Consider the following 23,323-nt stretch of genomic DNA (forward strand, 5'->3'; position numbering starts at 1 on the left):
CATGATTAACCATGGTCTGATCTGCTATGCTGGTCCCTCTAGAGCAGGAGGCATGTAGTCTGGGGTTTGTGGAAACGCCCAGGTCTGGATTAGAGTGAAATGTATTGCAATTCTGCCTCCTGACCTAGATATGAGCCAGGGCCATTTAGACTCTTTGCCGCATAGCCTTGTCATTTGGCCTCACATGTTTGGCATTAAAATGATGGAAGCAAGATAATCCCCATTGTCGTGTTGGTGTTTCCTCTGCTTGCTTCCTTTGTTTGTCCCCAAATGCGCCCCAATAGTTTCCCCAACACGTGGCGCTGACCAGTGAACCAGCATAACACTGTGCTCTTCTCTTAACGTCTCCAAGGCCCAGCTCACCGATCAAGCTCGGACGCGCGGCCCGAGCCAGCCCGGCGGCCCCGACCCAACAGCACCGAGAGGCCTCGCAGCGGCCGCGGGCGCTCTGGCGCCCGCTCCCACACTACAACCACACTGGCTCCCCAGCCTGCAGCCCGGGAAGAAGCCTCGGCGGCCGCAAGCACAGAGCTGCTGTCGGCCGACATCCAGGGCATCCTGGACGACCTCCAGATGGAGTGCAGGGAGGCTGAGGAGGAGGAGGAGAGGGCGCGGGAGAGGTCCGGTCGGGGCCACAGCGGTACAAGAGGCAGGGGCCGCTCGTCGTCCCGATCGTCCAGGGCCCCGGCCCCTCAAGGGGCCCCCCTCTCGAGGGCCTCCCGCAGCGGCAGCCCCGCCAACCGGCGAGCGGAGCGGCCCGCGGACGCCGCGGACGCGGAGCACAGGAAGCGGCACTACGACGCCGACACGGTCCGGCAGTACATCGTCCATCAGCAGGAGGGGAGGCGGAGGCGGCAGATGGAGGAGCGCAGGGCACAGAGGGAGGAGGCGGAGAGGAGGAACCAGAGACTGCAGGAGCTCTACCGGAAGCAGAGAGTGGTCGCTAAGGCCGTGGCCCTTCCCTCTGAGGCCCCTGTAGCAACTGTACAGAGGCGGTTACAGGAGACCTTTACTAAACTGCTGCAAGAGGAGGCAGAGCTGGAAGCAGAAGGCGAACATGAACCGCCTGCTGCTCTACCCACCAATCATCACTTGGTAAATGAACAAGAGCGTAACCTCGTGAATACTATGTATTTCCCTGCATTAGAATAAGAAGAGAATACTGATACGTGTGTGTTTTGCAGCAGAGACCCATGTACCAGCCTTCAGGAGAGTCGGACAAGGAGAACAAGAGGCTGGAGGTTCCCCAAAGTCCATCCAGCAGTGACATGTCTCTGTCCGAGCAACCCCCTCGATTGTCCAGGTTAGAGAGACACAAATGCACACAGACTACACACACCGTTTTCTTTCTTGTCCTTTAAATGATCTCGGCTATCCAGATTAATTCACAAACTTCTAGAATAAAAAAGCAGGCAGACAGTTTCCATTGCATCCATATTCCAAAACGACATGACTAATGCGGTTATATTTGAAGAAACTGCAAAGGGAATCATATATTATGTGTCAGTTAAATATATTTCTTGTTCCCAAGATTCCAGTAGCAGTAACAAGTAACATCCAAATAGCTTTCATAATTTTGGACATGAGGAATGTTGGAATCTTTCACTATTTCACCGTCACTCTCTGTCACTTCTCTTCAGATCGTATAATTAATTAGCCTTTGATTTCCTTGGAGGGGAATTTTGATTTGGATCCAAATGTTGTTCTGCTCCCTTGCGAGGTGGTGCTCTCTAATCACCCCTCTGGGATGCATAAAATACTAGGGCTGTCAAGTTCTAGTCGCTTGATATGCACTTGTTCGGCAGAATTCTCATTGGTTGGACACACTCGCTGGTGTTCCTTTCGCAAGAAAACATATATTTTTTGGGGTAGGGGGGACAAATGCAGACCGACTCGTCTGCACATCGGGTCAAGGCTACAGTTACTTTCTCCTGGTAGTCTGTACGTCTCATCTGTTTACATATACCCCCATCCCCGGGAAGAACTAACTCCCACGTAAAAACTCGCCTGTACTTATCCTTCCATCCCCTGGAAACCCTGGGCATCACCTGACAGGCAGAGCAACTGTTTGTTTTCAGACCGTTGGTTTCCATGGGCAACAAGTGCCAAGGGCCTTGCCTTCTTCCTCTCCCTGCTTTTACCAATGGATGAGTAGTAACGGGGGAACGTTTACAGCCCCAGATCCCAATTTAGATACAAGGAACGACGCCTCCTATCACTTCCTCACAGGGCCCGTGTTTGCTGTCGGACTCAGGCAGGAGGCACTGGGTAAACAAACAACACTATTTGGCCGTGATAAGGCACCTTGTAACACCCATGACAGCAGGGTACACCAGTATAATTTTTAAATGCGGCCTTACTGCCATTTCAGTGGCTTGTCCATTTTGAAATGTTCCCAAAAACAAGCTAATGCCGCTTTTCCACCGCACATGTAGCTCGACTCGACACGACTCGACACGACACGACTCGACACGGTAGCAGCACGGGTGCTTTTCCACCGAAAATAGTACCTCCTGGACGTGGGCGGGGTCGGCTGCGCGAAAGGGCCGTGACGTATTTGTGTACGCGACGCAAACAACACATACGCAACCCACACATGGACAGAACCCACATAACAACAATGGAGGACATCGATCGCATTACTATTATTAGCTGGCATGTTGAAGAAGTTGGAGAAGTGGAACATGTTGGCTGCGGCGCTGCTATGGATGTTACCAGCATGGTTGCCATGTCGCTCTCGTGACTTCGTCACACTCTCTGGCCAATCAGTCGCCGGCCGTCTGCCGACGTCACCTTTTAGCATCGGCTCAGCTCGCTTGGAACCTAGAGCGAGTAGGTACTAGAAAAAGCAGCCACTTCAGGTACCAGATACCATGGTCCCGCGGTGGAAACGCAAAAAATGCGAGCTGAGTCGAGTCGTGTCGAGTCGTGTCGAGCTGGTACCATGCAGTGGAAAAGCGGCATAAGTTGCCCAATTCCAAGCTTCATTGGCGCAGCTTGAAGTTCAGCAGCTTGCTCAACTGTACCAGATGATAGCCCTTGGGCAAGGATAATTAATAAGAGTTGTCATTCCCAGCTGTGACGTGACGTCAGTCTGACAGGTCTCCGGTGGTTGACCTAAACAACAATAAAGTTCAATCCAAACATGTTTGTGTCGAAAGTGAGTTCGCTTCCTGTAAACGGAAGGACTAAACACCTTTCTTCCCTTTATCTACCATTCCTCTTTCTACTGCAGAAATGATTTAGATATGGGTGTTCTCTCATGGCTTCAGCCGGACCGCACAAGCGTGGCAAGCCGAGCTCCCCAAAACGGCGGTGCTCTGGCGCCTCCTGCTGACCACCTCTTCTCCGAGATATTGAGGCTTGAAACCGAGGCGGTAGCAGCAGCAGCAGCAGCCGGGCACACGCACCGTCCGCACCGCCAGTCCCCGGGCTCCAACGGGTCCCGATCCAAGATGGCCCGGATCGACGCCATCAAGGCCACCGCCGCCTCCCTCTCCAACCGCATCGAGAGCGAGGCGCGGAAACTGGCCGGCGAGGGGACAAACTACGGGACGCTAACCTCCATGGACGCGGACGTGGTTTTGGCCCCGCAGCGCTCTCCGTTTAACCAGGATGCCGGACGGTGGGCCAGTGCGGCCAGCCCCCCGGTCAGGGAGCCCTTCACGATGCCTTCGGACAACCTGGTTGAGCGGATCCAGCGCTCGGAGGACCTCGCCATAAGGATCCAGAAGATTCTGAGCAGCGCCGATCAGAGCTCCTTCGACGGGGACGGCTTGCCCGGTGTGGGCAACCTGCATTCCTACAGAAGGCCGTCCCCGAAGAAGAAAAGTCTGGCGTCCGCGACGGACCTCAAACACCACAGCTACCGCCAGGAAGGGCGGGGTCTGCTCAACGGCCTGGAGGAGGTACAGCGGCTGGGTCAGCCGCGGGGCCTCGGAGCCAACGGGGACTGGGAGGAACGGAGGAACCACGGGAAGGAGCCCCGAGACTCGAGCGGCGGCTCCATCAGTGAGGGCCCGCTCCAGAGCGACGAGGACCCCAGCCCCCCCCGCCGCGCCACCAACCACGTGCCCGGGACGGCGGGCAGCCTGGCGGCCGTCGACTACTGCGCCGGGCGTCAGAGGGAGGACGACCAACCCCTGGCCCAGTTCCAGAGGGACGCGGAGAGGTACTCGGCCGTCAGCCCCGCCGCCCCGCAGAGAAACGGCACACGGGCCGCCTGGGAGGAGCTGAGCAAAGGAAGTCCTCTCAGTGTGATCAACATTTACACCAAGAACCTCCACAGTCACCTTAAAGGTCAGTCCCGAGTGGATATACGATTCCACTGCACTGCAAACAAACTAAATGTCACTGGGCGTTTATGGAACCTTTTGGGCACAATAAGTTATTGTTGGATGTTATCCAGGTAAAGATTAGGCTTTGTCCCAAGGTACCTCTTTGAACATATGTGCTTTAAAACTGAATTGCTGGATTATTCCCCGCCCACCGGCTAACCCCTCCCATTGTGTTTGTGCCGTAGCGCCAGAGGAGCTGGAGAGAACCTCTCCATCCGTCCGGTCGCCCCAGTCTGGGGTCAGCCCTGGGGATGCAGCGGCCTACGAGGATGACTTTGTGTCCTCTCGTAGCAGCGGGGCCACTGGCCAATCAAAGAGAAGATACAGTGGACACAGCAGGTGAGGACCGTTACCAACCACTAGGGGGCACTAGTGCCACACGGTAAATGGATTTGTGATTTACATTAAGGGCATTTAGCAGACCCTTTTATCCAAAGAGACTTGCAATAGGTACATTCGTCAGAAGAACGAGAAACTATATATCTCTGTCAGTACAGTAAAGATATTCATAGAAACCAGTGCCAAGCACTTACATTTGCTCGGTAAACCCATTCCCCGTATACAACAAAGATAGCTAGGATATGATGCTACACAATGCTAAATACTATTTGAAAGTGGCAGGACGTGCAACACACAATACGTACATAAGAGGGGTGTTTTAAGGAGATTAAGGGAGGAGATGGGGCAGTAAGGGGCTATGGGAGGAAGCAATGCAGAGTCCAGGTGAACTCTGAACGAGTGAGTCTTGAGTCGCCTGCGGTAGCTGGTGAGCGACTCTTGGGTCCTGACATCGACAGGGAGGAAGTAGTATAGAAATAACTTGCTTCCTTCTTAGACAAAATCATCAATGTGTCATTCCAGAAGCCCCTTGGGTGTTGAATCCACACCAACATAAAACATATTTTGTTCTGTTTGTGTCTGCGCCGTGTTTTCCATCAGTGTGAAGAGTCACTTTGAGGAGCTGATGAGGAGGTCCCCGTACGACAAGAGGAACGGGGACTTCAGCTCTCCTCACCCGTCCCACCACTCGTCCCTGCAGTCCCCCCATCTGTCCTCCGGCTCCTCGTCCGTCTGCCGGGGCTCCAGAGGAAAGAGAGGTGGGTGCGCAACACTTTCAGGAGGAGTCCTACCCACTTACAAAAAACGATCGGTTGTAATGGACCACGCATACAGATAGATTTTCAGGCACTCTCATTTTACAAAGACTGAAGATAGAAATCAAGTAATTCTATCCTGTATTTTCTAACCAGATATGCATAGAGATGGAGCTCAAACAGTTTTTTCAGAAAGGATTTCTTTCTTCTGTCCGTTTTTGTCCGGCCCTCCTTGCAGGAACGGCGTCGGATCGAAGTGACGCTACTGTGCCGGACGAGCTGAAGAGCCCCTGCTCCCCGCATTCAGAAACCCGGTCTGCTGACTCGAGGAAGAGGGGCTCGGAGAGGAGCTCTGCCCACAGCCAGCCTCGGAGTCACCACTCTGACGGGACACTAGGGGGAGCTCCAGAGCCGTCTCCCAGAAGGTACGCTACACCCAATACAGACTGTTTACTCTGCAGCCTCTTTATTGATCTTTTTAGCAAGTAAGCAGTCAACCACACAAGGTTCCAGCCAGATGTTCTCTGCTATGGTCACTTTGATGGAAGATTTGCTGAAGCCTTCGCTGTGGGGCGCTCTGTGGAGTCTATGGAGTGGTGGCGGTCTGAGGAGAATGGTCTTAATGGAGATATCCGATGCGTCTGGATTTTCCTCAGCCGCCAATCACCTCTGCTGTATCCCATCATACCTTCCGCTTGCTTTTGTGTCCTCACAGAGGGATTGTTCAAGTGGGGAAAGTGGTGCACAGAATATGCTTATGAGGCATAGGAGTTAATACAGCTGCTGTCCGTCCCTGAATCCGTTTCCACCTCAAGGGCTACTTACGCTGTGTTATCGGCAGTATCTTAACGGACTCGGGACGTCCACACGTCCGCCCCAGGTGTTCCTCTCCCTTTGGTACGCCAAGAGAAAATGGAAATGCAAATCCACGCCTGTATGCGCAGCAACGCATAACGTGAGTTCTCTCCTGACTGTTCAGCAGCAGAGCAGGGTGCTACACGAGTACCACTCTGTGACCCCCCGCAGCCCCTGCTGTCAGCCATTTAATTACGCCTCGGGTAATTTACCTCAGCGCTAAGTGCTAACTATTTAGGGGGGGGGGGGGGGGGGGGGGGTGCGGTGCTCCCTGCCGGAGGCTGCCAGACCATACAGCAGCGTTGTGGCCGGCCACTGGGCTGGGGGGGCGGTGGGGGGCGGTGGGGGGCTTGGGCGGCCGCGTGCAGGCCGGAGGAGGCTCCCCCCTTCCATCGGAGGGCCGAACACAGGGCTCTTTTGTTCGCCGGGGCCCTGCGAGACGGCTGGTCAGGGGCAGGCCGCCCTGCCGCAACCTGGGCATGGGGCCATGGGAGAAGAGAGGGGAAAGAGAGCTTGTTGTTGTTGCCCTCCCTCCCTCTCTCTCTCTATCACCCACCCCCCCCCACGCAACCCGCCCAGTCGTGACATTTAAGCCCTTCCGTGGCATGGTCCTGAAACCCAGGTGGTAGATTCCTGCCATACCTCGAAGCTCCTCCGTCTTTCCCCTCCGAGTGCAACGAGCCCTTTTGAGCTTTTGAAGTCATAGCCCGACCCTTCACGACCAACGGGAAGTCAAACCGGGAATGCTGTTGTGCTTGTGTGGCGTCTCACTGTGAACAGTGACCGTTATAATTAGGGAATATCATTCGCGAGGAGTCAGCACATGGATCGCCAACGTCGTCATTGTTTCCTGGTGTTTTTCTGGTCCTTGGGCACCGTTGCCGTCCATCTGGTTTGTTTGTTTGTTTGTCACTGTGTCAGTTGACACTGAGGCCATTATGCTCTTTCCCGGTCTGGGACAGGGCCGTGAAGGAAAGGGGTGCCATTGTTTGTCCCGTTGGTCCCAGGCAGGGGATTTACTCGATGCCCTGATTCCTTTGGAGGCGTGGGCCTCGGCCCCGGGGCTGCGCTGAGCAGCAGCACAATATGGCTTTTGATACGGGGTCCCTGTGACTCAGGTTACACCGCGGCACTCGGCAGCAGGCTTCACCGAGACAAGGCCCCCTTTTTGTTCATTGTTAAGCCAACCTGCTCCACCGTTTCATATAGACGCCACAGCACCTTGGGCCTGCTGCCTATACAGTTTGCCACAAAGATACTTGAAGCACAAGTGCTTTATTTACATATTTAAATTCCACTATCTTATCTTTTTTTTTTTTTTTAACAAAGCAACCTGTGTGTGAATTGTGCTTCACTATGGAGGTACTGCCTCGCCATCACAATCGGCTGCCATGAACCGCACACCAAACCTTCTCTGCATCCTTCCGTTTTCCGTCCCGGGTTATAGTTTGGGGCAGGACGGTGATAAGACGCCCGCCGGTAGCCCTGGCCTGGCCTCTCTCCCGGGCACTCCCGCTGGCCCGGGGTCCCCTCCAGACAGAGCGTCTCCAGGGGTCTCCCCCAGGAGCGGCTCCTCTGGGGGAGCAGGTGGCGTGGCCCAGGGTGCCGCAGCCTCCCCACCAACCAGGAGTCCACCACACGCACAAAATGATGGCCGTTTGCCATCGCTCGGTGGCAGAGAGGAGACCACAGGTACGGTCAACCACCTTTCACCCCCACTTCCACTGCAACTGCGACCGTCCCAACCCTTGATACCACATCACCTTTTACCTCCCATAACCCGCTCTCTCTTCCCCCCCCCCCCCCCCCCCCCTCCAGGCGAGCGGCAGTACGCCCCCGGTGTGCTGAGGCAGCGCATGACCGCGGAGCTGAGCTACCTGGAGTCCATCGAGGAGTCTGTGCGACAGCTGGGCGACGTGGAGAGGCTGAGGGGGGTGTCCATGGCGCAGCAGGAGAGCGTGTCTCTGGCCCAGATACTGAAGGTGACGGGAGAGTCCATCCAGGGGCAGTCGGGCGTGGGGGGGGGGGGTGGATCGTCACTAGATATTTAAGGATAATTGGTTAACGATTGAATGGTAATGCTGAATTATGTTAATATCAGCCAAGTCGTCAGCAGCGGTAATTAAATGGAATACGTTTTAACGGCATTCAAGTGCGGTGCACCTGTCAACCTCACCTTTGACCCTTTTGACCCTGCAGGCGCAGCAGCAGCGGCATGAGCGCGAGCTGTACGAGTTGAAGATCAAGGCCGAGAGAGAAGCGCTGGAGACACAGCTGCACATGGAGGAGAGCCGGCAAAGAGCTGCCAGGGTACTTGACACACACACACACACACACACACACACACACACACACACACACACACACACACACACACACACACACACACACACACACACACACACACACACACACACACACACACACACCTCTGTCCCCCTCGTCTACTGTGTGCCTGCCGTGATCGATGTGTGCGTGCCCTTCCAGGCCCACGCAGAGCTGCAGGAGAGCATGGCGGTGAACCATCAGCAGACCCTGGGAGGCCTCCAGGAAGCGTCCGCCAAGATGATGAGCCAGCAGGCGGAGGCGGCGCGCTACACGGCCGACGCGGCCCGTCACATCAAAGAGGTCGGCCTCTACAATGTGCCGCAGGTGAACGCCCTCTCATTCCAAGGCGACGAGCTGACTTCTGACCTCGTGTTGTGTGTCAGATGGCGGAGCTGACCCGGTCCCAGATGGTCCCGGGGGACTTGACCTGCGCTGCCGAGATCCAGAGCCGGACTGCGTTGGACCAACACAGAAGCTCACACAAGAAGTCGCCTCAAGCACGAACTGAATCAGACAGGTGAGGCACAAACTTTTTTTTTTGTATGCTCTGCAGATCACGACTTGCTAGGCCCTCGAATTAGATATGCAGCGCATACACTTTACACTTCACTTTTTTATTCAGATGAGATTTACTTTTGGTTTGGATGAAAGCCCACAATTATATACAGACTGGAACATGACTGTGGGTAGAAAGTATCATGGTCTTTAATCATTGATGCAGTTTAGTAGATCCTAAGATGGATAACAAATGCATTACAAAAAGTGAACCAGGTCGTTATTATCTGTGTGCCCTCCTTCAGTTCCAGGAGCGAGGGGTCCTGCAGCAGACCCATGCCTGGGGAGCCCCTCTCTTCCCTGGATAGCCTCAGTCAGTCTGACTCCCTGCCCTACAGGAGACCTGAGATCAGGTATGAGCCTCATAAAAAAAATAAAAGCGGGGCGCTTTAATAGGTTTCTCTTTCTTTTTTTTTCTCCTCAGTGAAAAAATCAAACAAGTCAGTGAAATATTGCCCAAGAATCTGTGTTTCAACCGAGAACATAAACCGTAGTGAATAGTTCCTGTTCCTGAATCTCTCCTCGGTACACTTTTAGATACCCCGCGTCGAGAAGGGTTTCCATGCGTCGTGTTTACACCATCTGTTAACTCTTCGTTCCGTTTCTTCTTCTTCTTCTTCTTCCTTCAGTGGCGGAGACAGCAGCAGCTACCTGGACCGATCCCACGACTCCTCGGCGCAGCGGGACTGGCGCAGGATGGACGGCAGGAAGGAGGAGCCCGCGGAGGAGGGCCGCGAGCCGGCCAGGAGGGGGAAGGAGGCGACGGGGAACAGCTCCGTAGAGGAGGAGGAGGCTGCCACGGCCGCAGACGACTCCCTCGTCAGCGAGAGCATCCACTCGGTGCTCAACGAGAAAGGTACCGGCGGGGTTGTGTGCCGGAAGGAAACGATCGACGTCCGCCCAATCCGCTCGGCCAGGGAGTTACTGGATGCAGAATTAGCACCAGCAGATCGCTTTACATTCCGCTCTGCTGGTTCTCTTGATGTTTCTGTGCACAGAAAGTGAGAGGGTGTGAATTCAAGAAGTCCACTGTAAAATATAAACAGAAGCCTCCAACTGTGGCTGCAGAGGGAAAGTAAATGACTCCCCTCTTACCATACGTGCGTTAGGATAACAAACAAATCACTTACACATAGGGCGCCCTCATGTCAGGTCAATTGGCCTGCTATTAACCCAAATGAACACATGGAAATTGTTTATATGTTTACCAACGTTCAGAACCCATGCCGTTCATTTTATGCAATGCAACAAAGTCAGGCATTGATATGTTGTTCATAGCACACTTTAAAATGCTTGCGTGATAGTTCATAATTATCGTATCTAATTTCTTGATTGGATTATAGCCCTTCCTGAAGTAAAGGATAAATTCAGCTTCAGTCGGGGTAGCCACCCACTGAATCAACCTTGTCCTGAAGGCACACTGAGGTCGTTTCATGTCCTTCCCTCTAGCAGACAGTACGTCAGTGGCGACCGACTACTCTCTGAAGTTTGACGAGTCCATGACGGAGGACGAGATCGAGGAGCGCTCGTTTCGCTCTCTGCTGCCGTCGGAGGCGCACCGGCGCGTCACCCTGGATAAGAAGTCCCGTCCGCATGAGGAATCCGAGGAGGAGCCGGCCTCCCACGACAGGAGCTTGGCCTCTATGCCCCTGAACCGCTCTAAGGTGAGGGAAGCGTGTCAAAGCCTGCGTGCCGTGCGCTCTGTTGATTTTCCGGATGAGTCACTTGTTTGCCAATGGCAGGGCTGGACTGAGGAAAATGGCCGATTCGCGAGTGACTACGTTGTTTGCTGCCAGACACGTGTTCTTCCCCTCAGCAATCGATGATGCACACTCTGCCCAACTTCTTACTCAGTATATCTTCTTTGCTCTTTACACTTTTTCTTCATGCTTATCACATTCCTCTTCCTTTTCAGTCATCCCACATTTTTACTTCTGACTGACATGAGTGTCGTCCTCATTCCCTGAACATAACTAAACCGTCCGTCCCCCTCCTGTTCCTCAGGATGGGAGCCAGACCTTCGCCAGTGGCCAGGACAGCTTCACCCAGTTCACCATGGACATGGTGCGCCAGTACATGGTGGACGAGGAGGTGAGGCTGCAGCACCAGGGCTCCCTGCTGCACCTGCGGCAGAAGGCCCTCAAGGAGAAGACCAAGACGGAGATGGCCTGGCTGGAGCACCAGAAGAGGAGGCTGAGGGACAAGGGGGAGGACGACAAGATGCCCCCCCTCCGGAAGAAGCAGAGGGGCCTGCTGATGAAGCTACAGCAGGAGCAGGTAGCTAGTGCACGGGTGAGGGTGGGAGGGGAAGGTCACAGGCAGGGAGTCTTACAGCTGAGATTCAGACATCTGGAAGCTTAGTGGAGGTGACGCTACAGGACTGATGGTTTGGTGAACCTCATACTGTGAATTTGATATTGTTGAACGATTGTGTGATGATAGTGTGTAAGAAGCATGGTCATGAAGCTGTTTGTGTTTTAGGGAATAACTAAGGATTATATTTCCTAGCGTAATAAATACAGCCATACACAGAGTACAGTGGCTGTATTTACAGAGTTACCCTTCAAATGACAATTAAATGGTTGTATATTAAAGCAACTGGTCAATCAATATTCACACATCCATCAGACCATACACACAGTAGACGATGGTGACTAGTCCAGGAAGGCCCATTGATACCCCCTCACTGTGTGTGTCTGTCTGGTTGTGTGTCTGTGTCTGGTTGTGTGTGTGTGTGTGTGTGTGTGTGTCCGTGTAGGCGGAGATCAAGCGTCTCCAGGAAGCCAACAAGGTGGCGAGGAAGGAGAGGCTGCTGCTGCTGAAGCAGCAGGAGGAGATCGAGAGGATGAGGAGCAACACCCTGAGGCTCAAGGAGCGCCTCAAGTCTGCCGGAGGCGACGCGCCCCCGGTCAGTAGCACCGCCGTCTCGCTACCGACGTTAAGGCCCAGGCCCACAGACCGTATCAGACACAGTGCTTATTCAAAGGGCTTTTAGACAAGTTGTCTACATTTGCATTTAGGGCGTTTAGCAGATGCTTTTAACCAAAGCGTCTCGCATTAAGTACATTTATCAGAAGAAGGAGAAACAATATACCGCTGTCGGTACAGTAAGGATGTTCATAGAACAAAGTGCCGAGCACAAACTAATGTTAGGTTAATCCGTTTGTCGTGCACAACGCTAAGTACTATTTGTAAGTGCCAGGACGTACAACACACAATAAGCGCGAACGAAAGATGTAGAAGCACATTTCCCAACCTGCTGCGTCTGCGTCTGACCGCGCCTTCCGATCCCCCCCCCCAGGAGACCCCCTTGTCCGAGACCCCGGTGTCCGAGGCGGCCTCCCCCAGCTTGATGCTGGCGTGCAGGGACCCCCGCAGTCCGTCTCCCCCGCTCTCCGTCTCCGGCAGCGAGACCAGCAGCATCATGCAGAAGCTGAAGAAGATGCACTCTCACGCGGACGAGAAGTAAGGCCTTGTTTTACCCCTTACAGCCATTGTCATGATCACGGATATTTCATCTGAAATCTCATCATTTGTTCTATCCAATGATATTTACAGAAGGTTCTTGATGACAAATGCTATCTTTACTCCTCAACTATGTATTGTCAATGGAGCACACCTGGCTGGGATTGACCTTGTCTCATTGACTGGCCCCAACAGATGTAGGGCTTTTTAAACCCCCCCGGGGAAGGTTTCTGCTGGGTGTCTCAAGTGATGCAATTTCTATAGCCAAGTATGAATGAGCACTCCACTATTGGCCTACATACTACAATGTGGGAGTGAACATTTGCCAATTGCTGAACTGTGCATAATGCGTAACGGGGAATCGGCAATGTTATAGGTTGGATTGTGTTTCTGTGGCAGGTTTAAAAACTCAGAGAAGGGAGCTGCTCTGTGGGAGAGTGTGGTGGCGTGGATGTGTCTATGGGCATGCTTGTTTTGGCTACTGCTGCCTAACCTTAGCTTTGGTCACTTTTGATAACCGCTAAAATAACAGTCTGCAATGATTGTAACGCAGATAAAACCATTGTTTTATTCCTTTGTCCAAATAGTTCCTGCTTTGTTTTTGTATTGTAAACCAACACCCATATTGACACGAGAGACTTTTATAATCCCGGTCTCCTATGACAACGGGGTCAGGTGATAACTACCATCACCTCACTTGGAAAGTTTGAAAACACAGTCCTGCCCATTATTCTCCTTCCCAATAAGACATTTGACTTTTCTAACAAATGGGTACTTGTTTAAGATTAGACTTTGAACATGCTCACAGAACTTCTCATTGAGCCCCTAAATGACTCAACATAATAGTCAACAATTATTTGAAGGCACCCAACCACTAAATATATACGGACCAGTGTTGTTTTCGTCAGGCAAGACGAAAACGAAAATGACGTCGTCAGACCCCTTTTTTCCATGACGAAAACGAGACTAAGACGAACGTCACCAAAGCCATATAAAGACTAAAATGTGACGAAAAATTTAGACATTTTCGTCAGACGAGAACTAGACGAGACTAAATTGTTAGTGAGAGCATGTGAGCGGAGCGTGGAGCGGGTGGTGGAGCGGAGCGGAAGAAATACGTTGGAGCGGGTTGGAGCGCAGAGCGGTTTTAAATTCAAAGGCCGGAGCGGGGATTTGACTCCGCTCTAGTCCGCTCCAATTGTAACTGCTTCTAGCGGCTTACATGTAGGTGGTTCACGTAGAATAGAATGGGTTTCAATGGGAGCATCCAAGCAACCTGATTGGATAAAACGCGTCACGTGAGACCCTTCCACCCCCCCCCCCCCCCCCCCCGCAACACTGGCTCGTGTGCTCGCGCGCAGCTGCGCCTGCACGCACACGGCACACACACACTCATACACTACAGAGAGAGGCTGGTGGACGAGTTTTCGTCGGACTAAAACTAGACTAAAACCTTTTGAGTTTTCGTCAGACTAAAACTAGACTAAAACTTTCAAAGATAGAAATTACTAAAATGGGACTAAAACTAAGAAGCATTTCGTCAAAAAGACTAAGACTAAAACTAAATCTAAAATGCCTGCCAAAAACAACACTGATACGGACTGCGCTACTACCTGAATATCTCTGAAATTACTTTCTTCATACCAAGAACTAAAGTCCCCGTAGCCCCAAATGAACCGATGCATACACTGAGGTTTTTCTTTTACTGTAAAGTCAAATCCTACTTGTGCTTTGGCATGCTGGCTTACCTTCAGCAATATATATTACTATAACTTCTTTATGGCTTTCTTTTCATTTCAGTCATCTAGCTTCCTTTATTCATTGCTGGATATTCAGATATGGTGCTCCAAACTTACAATGATGAGTGCCAACTGAATGATAAGTGAGTGGAACCAGGACAGCAGGCCCTGAGGAAGTATCAACCCATGGTAGGGTGAGCTACGGGCTGGGCTGTATGGTCCGACCGTGTCCTGGGTTTAGGGAGTGCCGGAGACGTTCGCAGCACGATAGGCCAGTACCAGTGACTTGAACCAGATTTGAGCAGTCACAAGTAGCGGAGCGTTGGAGAGCTTGGGTAGGTGGCAGTCTAGCTGGGCTGCTGCATTCTGGATGAGCTGCAGAGAATGAGTGGCACATGCAGGCACACCAGCCCTGCAACCCTTGCTTGGTCCACACATTACCGAAACAGAACATTGTCCAAAACCACAGGCCTCTTGACCGTTAAGGGAAACAGGGCAATATACTAATACAGTGTTTGAATTAGGGCTTTGACACCGAAGTTCGTTATTCAAATATATTTCGAATATCAAAAAATAAATCAAAATTCGAACGAATATTAGGCAGCCCTTAATATTTGAACCTGTTATGGGCAGGCCAAGAGGAAGAGACGTCGGAGAACCCGACGCAGTCTATTCATAATATTGTAATGACCACGGAAGAGGCAGTGAATGAAGTATTGATTAGACAGCGATTTATTAGAAACCTAATAAACCGTTGGAACACGCAAGACCGGTAACCATAGCAACGCGGTAAACAAACATTGCGCAGCACAATCCAGGTCTTACTGAAGGCATTTAATGGTCAGAATATTATTGATGAATAATAATAAACAAACAAACTTTGTATATGATTTTTGGGCAAAAGTCAAAGCCCTAGTTTGAATCCTGCAACAGGAGACTACATTCGATATTGGTCTTCTTACAACACAACAGCAATCAACAGCTATATTAAGTCTACTAACAACACTACAATAATTGTACAATTATATTACGGTAATCTCAAGTCAAAATGCACAAATGTCTCCGTTGAAGGTTTAGAATTGGTCCGTTAGCCTCCTTGTAGGTAACATCCAATCACATATCCCCGCTAGTAGACAATAACTTGCCAAAAAAAGAACAGGCCATAATATAACGGTGCTGATGCATGTCCCGACACATTAGCCTTCCAGATAGACTTGATGATCCCGTTCAACCGACAGGATAGTAAACACATTTCCTCATGTCTTTCTTTTCTCTCCCCCTCCGTCTGCTTTTGTTTTGTCCTTATTTGTCGTTTGTGACGTTTCCTGTTGTTTCTCTATGTACCGTCCTTCATATTCCTTTGGTGTTTGTGCCGTCTGAATCTACGTGTCAACTATATGTGTGTGAATGTGTGTTTCTGTTTCTGTTTGTGTGTGGGATGCAGACACTGCTCTCCTGTCCACTACTTCCTCTCTGTGTTTAAGGCCCATCACTGGGCCTCCCTCAGTGTCTGTCTCCCCAATCTCCATCCTAAACTACAGCTCTTTATCTACAACCACTTGGTCAGGTACTGTATCGTGCTGCCCTCCACTCCCTCCTCCTCAAGCCATCATTTATACTAGGGGACGCTCATCCACTCCTAACGCCGTATCTGTACAGAGAAGGGGTTCACCGTTGTCCCCGGCTAATGCGCCTCTCATAGCATGGCGATTGACCAACTAATATAGAAATGACCAAATTTAATTATTATAAAATTATGAGATTCCGGACAACAAGCGTTACCTGTCGGGAGACGCATGTGAAAAGTGTCCAGCAGCGTCCCCTGAAGTATGAATGATGTTCTCCACTCCCCTGCCTCGCCACCTGGCCCATGGAGCATGCTTGTACTCAGCCATCGCCACTCTGATGTCAGAGGGCACGGCGGGGTAGATGGTGGGGGGGCGGCTGATGTTTGGTTGTTTTGTTTTTTTTTGGGTGATTTCCGGTGGTTTGTTTCGTGTGGAATGGAATTGTGGGCGGTTGTGAGTGAAACTAACGACCGTGGAAGCCAAACGTCACGACGACATGACGGTTCATCTGATGAAGATCTTGGTTCGGCTCGTGATTAATTCAGGCAGGGATTGCGCGCCGCTCCGCCCCATGTTTGAATGAAAGCATGGTCGCTCGTAAAGGGACTGCGAACAAGGAACAGTGGCCTCCTTGAGTCGTTGCAACACTGTGAGAGTCTTTACAGGTGTTTGCTGATTGTCCCTCAAGGGGCATGGGGCATCCTTTACGATGAGAAACCCCAGCTTTATGCACCACAAACCCTCTCATCCCCATTTTCAGACCTACCCAAAGAGCCCCTCATGTGGGGGCCAGTGGCTGTTGGGCCCTGCATCGAGCCGTTGAGATAACCGGTTTATTGATGGCATCGCACCGTAACATACCGCTGAAGACCTAGGACCCTCGGCCGTGGAATGAACGTAGACAAAGCGGTGTATCGCTTTAATGGGCCCAGTAAATCTTCACTAGCCCTCCTTATTAGGTAACTGGTGCCTGGGATGGAATAATAAGTACAGATGGCCATTGGCTCTAATAGAATTTGGGAGGACACTTAAAGAGACTCCCTCCCCCAGCCGGGGCCTTCAGTATCTGGTCTGTCATCAGTTTGTATTAGGGTCAAGGCAAAGGCCTCTAAATTAGATCTAGGCTGGATAACGCCAAGCCAAGTGGCACTCATAACTGTGAAGGACCAGAGTTCTGAACAGATGTTCCCCTTGAATGTGGATGGATTTAATTTAGGCAGATTAATAAATAATACGGGGATTTATTTATTTGTTTGTATAAAGAAACCAAGCCAAGAATGTCCTTGAGCGTCGTCACAAAGCCTTGTTCTGCCAGTCCACACTTACAGGACGACTGTGGACGCTTGATTAATATCCCTCGGTTTGTTGTGTTTTTTTGTCTCACAATCGTACAAATCATATCTTTGGTGGATGTTGTGTTTGTGACTGAGATCCGACCCACATTGAGTCCTTTGTGTCCTACCTGAACGCATGTTTCTAACAAAGGGTTCTCAATTCCTCCCATTTGTGTGGCCTTGGGTAGTGGAGCCTGACCCTTTTTTTTTCTTTTCTTTTATCTTTTTTTTTTCATGAGGTGAGTTCTCCATGAGAACCAATCGGCATTAAGGATGGCATGGTTGCATGGGTGTGTGGGTATGGGAGTGATACCGTAGGGCCTGGCCAGGTGTGGCAGACCCCAATATGGAATGGGGTGTGCAGTGAAAAAGGGGATGTGAAGCGGGTCGGGGGCGTCTGCGTCTGTATTTTTAACCCTTGCGTAACTTTCCAATGTTGACCCATGGACGTTTTCTCTCTCCTCTCCCGCTTGGCTGCTGGTGCCTTTCCACTGTCCTTCACCTCCCAAACCTTTCACCTCCCCTCACCTGTGGTTCTGCCCTCTCACCCCAACCTGCTCTCCAATTTCTCTTCTGCTCCTTTACCTTTTTCTCTATTCCCCCTGCCTCTTCATCCATCCTCTGCCCTCTTTCTGTCCTGCTCTCCTCCCCCCACACCTCTTCTTCCCCTCCACCCCTTCTTCCCCTCCACCCCCACTCCTTTCCTCTCTCTCTCTCTCTCTCTCTCTCTCTCTCTCTCTCTCTCTCTCTCTACATCTCTCTCTCTCTCTACATCTCTCTCTCTCTCTACATCTCTCTCTCTCTCTACATCTCTCTCTCTCTCTCTACATCTCTCTCTCTCTCTACATCTCTCTCTCTCTCTACATCTCTCTCTACATCTCTCTCTCTCTACATCTCTCTCTCTCTCTACATCTCTCTCTACATCTCTCTCTCTCTCTACATCTCTCTCTCTCTCTACATCTCTCTCTCTCTCTCTCTCTCTCTCTCTCTCTCTCTCTCTCTCTCTCTCTCTCTCTCTCTCTCTCTCTCTCTCTATCTCTCTCTCTACATCTCTACCTACCTCTCCCAGGTTCCTGACCAAGCGGGAGCAGCAGCTGCTCCAGAGACGGCACCATGCAGTCGAGCTCCTGCAGTGGAAGGAGCGTCTGGACCGGGAGGAGGCGGAGGTCCGCAGGATGGAGAAGGAAGCCCTGGGCGTCTGCGACCGGCAGGCCCACCACCAGAACCAGGTCGAGGTTCAGCCCGGCAGGTGGTCTCCAGAGGCCGCTCAGAGGGAGACCTCTGATGTCGGCACCAGCTCTGGCTGCCGGCAGAACCAGGAACCCCTGAGCGACGAGAAGAGAGGTAACAGGAGCTCTGATTTAAACTTTAAGTGGGCGTTCTGTTGTGGTGTCTTTGATGTGTTGCATCAGAATTCAAAAGGGGGCATTCGGGGATAAATGTCTCCCAATAAATGTGTTTATCGCTGAAGTTGCCAGACATGTATTCCAGCTGCATGTGATCATCTTCATCATGGACTCTTTTTTTGGTTCATGTCCCCAGGGAGACTGGGTGAGGAGGATTACTCCACAGTGAGCCCTGAGCGTTCGGGTTCGAGTGCCCCAGCGAGCTCCTTCACAGCCCCGCCTGCCTCGGTCCCAGAGACGTCCATGGCCTCCTTCCAGAGCAGCCAGGACATCACCTCCGCCTCTCCGTCTCCTGGCAAACCAGTAAGCCCGGTTATAAATAAACACATGATTTATCGCTTTGAATGTCTTTCATTATAGAACAGTCTTCCTTGTTTGCGCAATGGCAGGCTCGGATTTATTTTTTTCAATTTGACTAAACATACATTTAACATTTTATTTCCATTCTCTATGGACACAATTCCAGTTCAAATCCAGTCAAACTTTTGCTTTGAAAACTCTCTTGTGTTTCTGCTGAACTCTTGAGAAATTTAGTTTAGGCTTGTTGAGGGAATTTAGAGAGTACATGCTAATGAGCTATAAAAGAGGCAAACACTGCTTAAGCAAGGCTTGGCTGGTCAGAATGTGAACTGTAAACCCGGCAATGCTGAATTTGTAAGCATTCGGCGTAGTCGTTCAGCAAGTCATTATACTGTCCGCTTTAACGGTATCGGCCAGGGCTAGCAGGGATGGTGGAGGTTGATGAAGTTTGATTGTGCATATTGGAGGCAATAGTCGAGTGCACACATCCTGCCCGTGTGAACGCGAACCACATCCTGACTCTGAGCTGTCTCCGTTCCGTCTCCCTCCTCCCTCCCCCGTGTCTGCTCTCTTCTAGTCTACCCCGGCCAACGCCATCCTCAGCACTACTGCCTCCGCGGTAGACTGCAGCGGAGGCAGCGGGACCAAGATGCTGCTCCGCCCTCCTCCCCGGCCCGCCGGCCACACACCGGGGCAGGCTCGAACCAGGCCCAGTGACCCCCCCACGGCCACACACACCGGTGAGTCCAGACCCGCGGACACGCAACATGCCTTTTTTTTTTTTTTAAAATGGACGCGAAGTAACGGCTTGTCATCATAGTCGAGCGGATGGAGAACTCTGTGGCAGGGAGGGAGAGAGGGAGAGGGAGAGAGAGAAGGCGTATTGCAGCTATAGTGCTGGCAGACTATAGTCAAGCATAATGTGATGCTGCCAGGAAGGCATTATGCGAGCACTTCCCCGCTACCTAACCTGCTTAGCAAAGTAGGGTATAGCAGAGGACGGCTTCCCGTGCACTTGAGGACTACGTCTCCCATCAACGGAGGTTTAATGCCGTAGCGAACTGTATCGATGGCTTCTGTTCATCCATTTGTGTATGTATGTGTGTTTTATTGGCATGTCTTAATCGTTGTTCATTATCGGATATGACCCGTATGTTGTCTTGAATTTGATGGCTTGCAAACACACTCGCATCCTTGGGTTAAAATGAAAGGAAAATGCCCGGATACGGACGACAGAAGTGCCTGGATATGTACTTTTTGTAAATACAATGCACTCTAATCAGCAAAGAATTTGGTCTGGAATTCAGTGTGCACTAAGTTGGATTACAATTGTGGTTGCTAATCTAAGTAGTTTGCTCTGAGCTTGCATTCTGATCGAATTTGGGGCAACATGTTTACAGATCCCATGTCAGACCAGAGCGACATCGAGAGTCGCATCAGGGCCCTGAAAGAGGAGCTGAAGAAACGCAAGTCGATGGCCTACCAGCTGAAGAAGGAGCAGAAGAAGAGACACAAGGAGCGCCTTAAGGCACAGGAAGCCAGTCTACTTAAGCAGCTCGAGGCAAGTGTCTGTGAGTGTGTGGTCGGGATGAATCATTGATTTAATGTTTTGTTTTTGAAGTAAGTGTGTGTGTGTGTGTGTGTGTGGGGAGTGGGTTGTTGTACTGCATGAGTGCACGTATTGATATTAAACAGTGGTCTTTCACGGAACCAGAGGACAACAATTTTCCTTTTCTTCCTTCAGTCCTACGATGATTTCATCCAGAAGACGAAGGCGGAGCTGAACAACGAGCCAGCCTCCAAATCGGCAGCTGAACCTCAGATCAACGCGGCTGCCTCTGCCACTGAAAACAGCAAAGCTCTGCCTCCACACAGGTATTTGATCCCATGACCAGTGTTGTATAGCTGACTTGATATTCACTGTATAATGTCAACAGGAGGGGTTGGGATAGTGCTTTAAACCTCTTCCTCTTTAGTTCCGACAGCAGCAGCAGGCGCTCCAGGGCGGTGTCGGACTCTGACGAAGGCCATTCATCCATCCATGGTAGGTTTCAATTATTTTAGACGCGTATCAAAACCGTTTTTTAACGACATGCTCAGCATTTGATTCAATGTATTTTTTTTATTCCTAATGAATGTATAAGCAGGTGACCGAACTCCTCTGGGCCGGAGTAGATCTACCTCTCTACCCGAGGAGCTTTCGGAGGAGGACACTCCCACAGTCACCCCGACCCCAGCGCACGGGAGTCCAGAGCAGCCTTCCCCAGGGGTCAAGGCCCTGGGTGCTCCAGATGGCCCCTCCAGGACGTCCATCTACAAGGGAGACCGCCATTTGCGTGGAGGAGCAGAGGACGGAAGCGTTGTGTCCAACCACAGGTCTGATATATCAGAGGACCTGGCGGGGGCTGTGAGCTCCAAGTCTGGAAATGGCCATTCGGAAGTTCTCCTTAAACTAGAGACGGAAGACGGACCCCCATCTCACCAGGACTCGTCTGTTTCTAACCATGTTCCCTCTGAGAACGAAGACGACATATATTCTCCATGCGGGAGCCGGCAGGACGAGAGAGGCCTCAAGATAAGGGACTCCTCTTTGCCAGGGGAGCCCAAGCTCTCATGGCATCAAGAGGGCACCTCGTCCTCCAGTGACAACGCCTCCCTCTCGTCCAAGATAGAAGCTCCGCTAAAGGAGGCTGATGTCTCTCGGCGTCCCTCCGTCACCGTCACCGACGGCTACCACGATGACTTTGAGTCGTCGGCGGAGTCCTCCCCGAGAGACGGCCGGCGCAGCTCCCAGCCCACCTCTCCGGTCTCGCCGCCCTCTGGGGGCGCCTCCGGGCAGGCCTCCTACAGCAGGTCGCCTCTGGACCAGAGCAGAGACGACGAGGAGGTCGAGGAGGACATCGCAGGGGAGCTAAGTGAACACTCTGAAGAGTTCAGCGACAGCCGTCACTCTGGAAAGCTGCTCGATCTCAACGACAAGACGGCAGAGTCCCCGGGTGAAACCAGGAATGAGTTAAACCACTCCCCGGCCTTATCTCCATCTCTCTCCCGCGTCTCTCCAGTGGAGGACGAGATGCCGACCTTCTGCATCGGAGACCGGGTGCTCGTGAGCCACGTTCAGCCCGGAACCCTGAGGTTCAAAGGCCCGACCAGGTTTGCCAACGGGTTCTGGGCCGGCGTGGAGCTCGACAAGTCGGAAGGCAGCAACAACGGCACCTACGACGGGGTGGCGTACTTTGTGTGCGAGGAGCGCCACGGTATCTTTGCGCCGTCCGACAAGATCGCCCGCCTGCCGGAGAGGTTCGACGTCTCCGTTGACACCACGGAGGACGAGGACTCGTTTGTGGACGACCTGTCCGAGAGGAGTAAACGAGCAGACGACGAGAAGAGCGCGGTTCAGCCGAGGAAGGAGACTGAGGAAAGCCCCCGTGATGATCCATCCGGGTCAGGGTACAAAGAGCCGCGGGATGAGGCCGGTCATCCATCTGTACGCCACCAGAACAAGGATGCTCTGGACGCAAACTCTCTTAACTCTCGTAACCACCACACCGTGCCCAATGGCCGGATCAGGGATGGCTCCCTGGAGTTCGACAACGCGCCCACTACTCTCCTCATTTCTGACCTGGACAAGATGGGTTCAGCCACACGGGGCCAGAAGCAGAGAACTCCTCACACTGGACATAAAGATTTGGACTCTCACCATTCATCAGTCACTCCAAACGAGTGTATGGACGATTTTGACATCAAGAGTAACGAGGGGAAAGCGAAGGAACGAGACTCTCTCGGTGCCTTTGCTGACACGCTTCTCAATGACTTCGTCAAAGATGCTGTCACGCAGTTGAGTCAGGTCAAACTGGCCAAGGAGAGGAAGATAATGGAAGCCAACCGGATGAACGGAGAGCTGTTTACCGACCGCTTGGAGGGCGAGGGGCGGGTCTCTCCGTCGGAGCAGAAAGATGGTCTTCCCTTCTTCCTGGAAACAGAAAAAGAGGAGTTGTCGTCCCCAGAGCTATGCAACCGACCGGTGAGTCTTTCTCTGGGATGGTATTTAAATGATTACACTACTGGAATTATGTAGAATAGATTTCTATATAGCTGAATATTTATAGTTTGTGTTATTCAGTCTTAACCGGCTCACGTCAATAATTGATGGAATGAGTGTCTTTCATGGAAACCTCCACAGACTGCACATACCAATCGTATTGACGAGTGACTGTTTGTTTACCTCACCGGCTCAGCCCTGGTTATCAGAATGTGTACAGCCAAAGTGCATATCCCCTTATGTCGGGATATTTTTCGAACGTGGTTGACCTGCGCGTCACTTTGTTTCCCTCAACAAACC

At 51.8% G+C, this 23,323-nt stretch overlaps 1 protein-coding gene across 6 annotated transcripts in view; it reads left to right on the forward strand.

The window, feature by feature from the left end:
* Window positions 1-23,323, forward strand: part of cep350 (centrosomal protein 350) — a 35,984-nt gene that overhangs the window by 8,630 nt on the left and 4,031 nt on the right. The window contains exons 10-34 of one of the 6 annotated variants that reach the window (XM_060067767.1): window positions 353-1,095; window positions 1,185-1,303; window positions 3,236-4,299; window positions 4,523-4,676; window positions 5,277-5,434; window positions 5,670-5,856; window positions 7,734-7,978; window positions 8,105-8,268; window positions 8,486-8,596; window positions 8,774-8,914; window positions 8,998-9,131; window positions 9,415-9,522; window positions 9,799-10,025; window positions 10,622-10,833; window positions 11,174-11,446; window positions 11,928-12,077; window positions 12,471-12,634; window positions 15,818-15,940; window positions 18,345-18,619; window positions 18,818-18,984; window positions 19,559-19,721; window positions 20,382-20,542; window positions 20,726-20,856; window positions 20,958-21,025; window positions 21,126-23,005. In XM_060067767.1, coding sequence (XP_059923750.1) covers window positions 353-1,095; window positions 1,185-1,303; window positions 3,236-4,299; window positions 4,523-4,676; window positions 5,277-5,434; window positions 5,670-5,856; window positions 7,734-7,978; window positions 8,105-8,268; window positions 8,486-8,596; window positions 8,774-8,914; window positions 8,998-9,131; window positions 9,415-9,522; window positions 9,799-10,025; window positions 10,622-10,833; window positions 11,174-11,446; window positions 11,928-12,077; window positions 12,471-12,634; window positions 15,818-15,940; window positions 18,345-18,619; window positions 18,818-18,984; window positions 19,559-19,721; window positions 20,382-20,542; window positions 20,726-20,856; window positions 20,958-21,025; window positions 21,126-23,005 — 7,322 coding nt within the window. Of the gene's footprint in view, window positions 1-352; window positions 1,096-1,184; window positions 1,304-3,235; window positions 4,300-4,522; window positions 4,677-5,276; window positions 5,435-5,669; window positions 5,857-7,733; window positions 7,979-8,104; window positions 8,269-8,485; window positions 8,597-8,773; window positions 8,915-8,997; window positions 9,132-9,414; window positions 9,523-9,798; window positions 10,026-10,618; window positions 10,834-11,173; window positions 11,447-11,927; window positions 12,078-12,470; window positions 12,635-15,817; window positions 15,941-18,344; window positions 18,620-18,817; window positions 18,985-19,558; window positions 19,722-20,381; window positions 20,543-20,725; window positions 20,857-20,957; window positions 21,026-21,125; window positions 23,006-23,323 lie in introns of all 6 variants that reach the window. The other 5 variants (XM_060067768.1, XM_060067765.1, XM_060067766.1 and 2 more) reach the window with 5 other exon arrangements.

Source organism: Gadus macrocephalus, chromosome 12 (assembly GCF_031168955.1).
Source record: "Gadus macrocephalus chromosome 12, ASM3116895v1".
Classification (NCBI taxonomy): Eukaryota; Metazoa; Chordata; class Actinopteri; order Gadiformes; family Gadidae; genus Gadus; species Gadus macrocephalus.